Here is a 4,940-nt window from a genome sequence, read left to right as displayed (position 1 = left end):
GCATGTAGTATATTAATCTAAAAACACAGTGGCATCATGAAAAAAAACTGGCATTTAAAGGGTTGAAAATTCGGAAGACTAAATTAATGAATAATTGATGCTTCTGATTAGAAATAATGTTGGTTAAAAAGTAAGTTCAATGAAAGTAGAAAGTCGTGTTAATGTTTTTTTTAATAGCCTGATTTGGAAAGCGCATTTTGTGTGTATAGGTGTGAATATTTGACACTGCACAAAAAAAGTATAAAAATCAATGTTGCTGCAAATCATTGACATATCCCAGGCTGTGAGAACACAAAAATCTTCTTTGCATGCAGTATATTGAAAATAATTCATTTTTTGTGTTTTCTCTTCATCTAAAAACATAGTGGCATCATGACAAAAACCTGACATTTAAAGGGTAAAATTCTGAGAATTAATGAATATTTGATATTTATAATTAGGACTGATATTGGTTTAAAAAAAATAACTCGATGAAAGTTAGTGTGAGCATATTTTGTGCGCAAATCAATATGAGTGTGTGTTGTATCAAAGCGGGCCCTGAGGGTTAAAGATGATATTTACCTCCAGATGAATGCAGATGGTCTTCAGAAGTTTGTAGGTGGTGTTTCGTGAGAGGAAGGACACAAACACATGCTGGAAGACATTATTTTAAAGTAGAATCACTTTACTGTTCACATCAAAAGTGTAAAAAAAATTGATTGTGTCAACAGTCTTCTCACCTGATCGCTTGTAGTTTCAATCACGAGGGCGTTTGGCACCAATAACGCAGTTTTAGTTTTTTTAATAAATGTCACAGACATCACCGGGATGGAAATCTAGTTTAAAAAAAACACCATCGAGTTACAACAAAGAACTCAGCCATAAAACATGAACCTTATCACAGTCCCAGTCAGTATCATACTCTACCTTTGTATCTCTGCCAAAGACTTTGGAGTGGAAACAGATCCAGTTATCAGAGACAAACATTTTGCCCTGATATAAGATGTCTCTCTGCAGGGCACATGTGTAACCTGTCGGCCACAAACACACGCTTAGTGACATTTATCTGCTTCTTTATGTGAGAAAAAAAAAAAATCAAAAACGTACTTTGTTTGAGCGACTCATCTTTGCTGACCTCCTTGAATAACTTATGATACTGGGCGTTTGTCTTTGATAACTGGAAAGAAACAGAAAGATAGTTTGTGAAGAAAATGCAAAAAAAAGTAACGTGTTAAGAATTTGATGATTAGATTAGATGTGTTCCTACGTGACCAGGCTGGGTTTTTTTCCGTTGAAACTTTGTTTCGCAGTCACTCGGACTCAGCACTGGAGAAAGCTGCTCCACTGGTTTCAATCTAACAATTGAAAAGGTCAGTGTTTTTGTTTAAATAGCACAGTAACACCTGAAAGAGGAGGACAGCTGAGATAAATGAGCTATTGTAGGCCAGTTACGCGTCATGACTCGTGATATCAACATGATACGTATGCTCTGGCTCACAGAAATAATGGAGTATTAGGCAAAAGTAAACGTCCTTCATTTGGCTGTGTGTGGTGTCAGCTGCAGTTACGTAAGGACTGCTTACACAGCAACAGCCAAATCTGTAAACAGCACTTTGCTCATGCAGGTATACAGACGTTAACTGGAACTGCAGTGTTGTTTTGACAACTTAAGTGATATTATCCAGTGTAGCCTACTGTGTGATTTAAATTTAAAGAAAGCATATTTCATATTCTTTGGATTTCTTTATGGTATTTCAAAGTAATACTTAAAATAAACCTCTTAGGAGGAGAATATATCTAAAAAAAATGCCATAAAGGCCACACTTTATGAGAAAAGACCCACATGACACCAATTCAAAGACTACAAAGTTTAAATTTATTATGAATTAAGGTCCAAATGTTTTTGCATGTCAAAATCATTAAGGTTTTAGGGGGTTTGAGAAAATGAGCCCATGGTCACAAACATGCAAAAAGGCCACACCACCTCTCCTACATAAACGCAAGACGGGCAAACTTTATTTGTTTAGCAGCTTTCTGTTGTTTTGTGTCTCTTTGTTGTCGTTGAGCATCTCACCATGGTTTTGTGTTTCTTTGTTGTTGTTTTGTGTCTGTGGTTGTTTTGCACCTTTTGCATCATTTTGTGGTCATTTTGCATCTTTCTGTGGTCATTTTGAATCACTTTGTGGTCGTTTTGCATCTCTTTGAAGTATTTTTAAATGTCTCTTTGTAGTTGTTCTGTGTCTCTTTTGAGTCATTTTCTGACTCTTTCTAGTCATTTTGTTTCCCCTTTGTAGTATTCATTTCTCTTTGTAGTCATTTTATGTCTCTTTGTTGTCATTTTGATGTCATCTCGGGTCTTTTTGCAGTGTTTTTGTGGTCATTTTAAGTCTCTCTTTATAGTTGCTTTGTGTCTCTTTGTAGTCATTGTGCTTCTTTTTGTTGTCATTTCATGTATCTTTGTTGTCATTTTATGTCTCCTGTTGTCATGTTGTGTCTCCTAGTTATTTTTTGCCTCATTTTGCAATTGTTGTGAATTTTTTTTGTGTCTCTATGTTGTTTTCCATCTCTTTGAAGTTGTTTCGTGGCTCTTTGTTGTCATATCTTTGTGGTCAATTTTTGGGTCTTTGTGGTCAGTACATGTCTCGTCAAGCAACATTTTGCAAATGAAGACTAGGGGGGGCCCTGCACTTAGGGCCCCTGGGCATGTGTGCAGTAGGTCCATAGGCAAAACTAATGATTAGTTACTTAATTACTTAATATATATAAACGATCTAAATAAAGAGCATATATACAGGAATAAACATGTAGAGTTTAAGCATGGACAGACACACACAGGTTAGATATTTGATTCATTTAAATTAAGTCTAAAATAAATAAATAAAAATCTGCTGATTATCTTTTCAACTCATTACAAAATAGTGAAGTCTAAAGTTTAAAGTGACATCTTTAAATGTCTTGTTGTGTGCAACCAGCAATTCAAACCTTAAAAAAAGTCTCTTTAAAATGAGTCAAAGCAGAGAAAATGCGTGGACACAGCACTCAAAGAGGCTGGAACTAAAGAATTTGTGGAATTTTCTTGCTTCGAAAATAACTTCAACACTATTAACTGCGTGATCCTCTCAGCTGTAGTGGTTATATTAGGTTCATTATTGCTCACCTCATGCCAGCTGGTTTCCTCTTGCTCTCTGAGGGGTCTGCCTCTGACTCTGGACACAGCAGGAGGTCTGCAGGTGAGCCTCTGTGTCTCCTCTGTCTCCTCTCACCTCCATTCTCCAACTCAGACCTGCACACATCACACAGGACACTGTCCTCTGTCCTGTCCTGCACAACAACCACCTGCACAAGACTTAAGGGTCTCTAAGTATGATATCTGCAAGTAACGCATGAAATAGCCTCACCATACCACATACTATTATTCATAAACATAAAGTATATGAAACGTTTTGTCTTCTAGATGCAAATCAACTCGATGTGTTGCCACGTATGCGCCCGTTAAAAGTGAGCGCGTCCCTTTAATTAAAAAAAAAAAAAACAGGATATGAATGCAAATAATCAGAATCCATGAGGCCTGAGAAAGAGCCCGGGCCCTTCCTCTCCATCTGATCCAGACTTACCGAGTCCCCCGGGAGTCCTTGTTGGAAAGTTGCTCCGGTGCGGATAACGGGGTCAGAGGTCTGTCCGCCTGCTCGGTCATCAGTACCATCTTTTTTTTTTATATTTCATATCTTTTACGCGTCTCCCTCCATCGGCACCAATTCTGTGCCTACATACAACACTAGGAGCTTTTTTTGAACAGGAAGCCCTGGCACGGAAAGTTTTGGGAAGATCGGCTTCGGTGGACCGAGAAGCCCGGCAGAGGAGGAGCCGGGAAAGGGGAGGGAGCAGCAGGGAACAATATCAGGAACCAGTGGGGAGAAGCCGAGTCCTGCTGGGGGTGTTTGAATCGTGTCATAAAGCTTGCAGAGATACAGAATTTCCCTATTTTCAAATTGGAATATATAACTTTCCACAAGGTTGACCTTTGCGTAAAATCTTTGCGTAAAAACGATCCATATACTGTGCGTAAACGGTTCCAAACTCTTTATGTCGTTAGTCAGCTTCCTGCTACAAAACTACTTTACACACTTTGGACATTTCTTACTTCAGAGTGTGTTTGGGAGAAACTTCCAGCAGGGGGAAGCAGAGATCTGATGATGTCATGTCTGTGCGTTCACGTGTCACGTGACTGTGCTGACAGAGGTTGAATAAGTATTAAGATGTGGATGAAAATTGTGTCTTTTTTAGTAATTAAACTAAAGTATTTACTTAACGGTCTACAACATATTTTTTCATTTATTATTATTATTTTTTTATTTATAATAAAATTTCCTTTTTTTACTTCTCTGTGTGTACCGCTGAAAATATCAGCGACAACAATGTATACCTCTTGTATAGATACACTGAATGTTTAATGCAAAATGCCAATAAAAAGTATATTACAAAAAAGAAACTAAAGTATTTGTCACTTATTCTCTGAATAGCTTGGCATCAAACTATTTTGGATGGAAACAGAACATTAATTTAAAACACTGACTGGTTTAAGGGTTCAATTAGAAAAAAATGATAAAAATGGAGTTGATTCTGTGAAAAATCTGTTCGGAAACCATTTTTTTGTGTGAAAAATATTACATTCATGAATGTAAATGCACCAAAAAATACAAGAATTGAAAACAGAAACAGGACATTATATCTAAACATTACACAGATGACAGATGGCAAAGCTGAAAAAGCACTGGACATTTGTAAAACTTTAAATATTTTTGTTTTATACTTTGGTTCGATACCCCTTATGTATGTATAAAGTTTATCCTGCATGGTGTTTGCCTTTGTTAAGTCTTTTTTGTTTTTCTTATGTCTTGTTTTTAATGTTATATTTTGCTGTTGTTGTTGTTTGTTATGTGATTGAATTTCTAAATATACTT

The 4,940-nt window shown here is 36.7% G+C and overlaps 1 protein-coding gene across 1 annotated transcript; it reads right to left on the bottom strand.

Moving 5' to 3' along the window:
- Positions 1–525: 525 nt before the first annotated feature.
- Positions 526–4,097, bottom strand: LOC121938517 (GRAM domain-containing protein 2B-like). Its single transcript, XM_042481756.1, has 7 exons — positions 3,594–4,097; positions 3,137–3,262; positions 1,247–1,334; positions 1,087–1,156; positions 907–1,010; positions 720–815; positions 526–633 (listed from the first exon to the last, which is right to left on the bottom strand). Exons 1-7 carry the CDS (start codon positions 3,680–3,682, stop codon positions 526–528), a joined length of 681 nt encoding a protein of 226 aa, XP_042337690.1. The 5' UTR covers positions 3,683–4,097.
- Positions 4,098–4,940: the final 843 nt, after the last annotated feature.

The sequence above is a fragment of the Plectropomus leopardus genome, unplaced genomic scaffold, assembly GCF_008729295.1.
Source record: "Plectropomus leopardus isolate mb unplaced genomic scaffold, YSFRI_Pleo_2.0 unplaced_scaffold29738, whole genome shotgun sequence".
Classification (NCBI taxonomy): domain Eukaryota; kingdom Metazoa; phylum Chordata; class Actinopteri; order Perciformes; family Serranidae; genus Plectropomus; species Plectropomus leopardus.
The sequence above is the reverse complement of the archived record's forward strand: the minus strand, read 5'-3'. Positions and strand labels throughout refer to the sequence as shown.

Bases quoted from the DNA above. Each gene is read 5' to 3' on its own strand.
- LOC121938517 (XM_042481756.1), bottom strand. From the start codon at position 3,682: ATGGTACTGATGACCGAGCAGGCGGACAGACCTCTGACCCCGTTATCC. The intron at 1,011-1,086 runs GTACGTTTTTGA...TGTGGCCGACAG, and splicing joins AGATGAGTCGCTCAAACAAA to GTTACACATGTGCCCTGCAG. The intron at 634-719 runs GTGAGAAGACTG...AATGTCTTCCAG, and splicing joins TTGAAACTACAAGCGATCAG to CATGTGTTTGTGTCCTTCCT.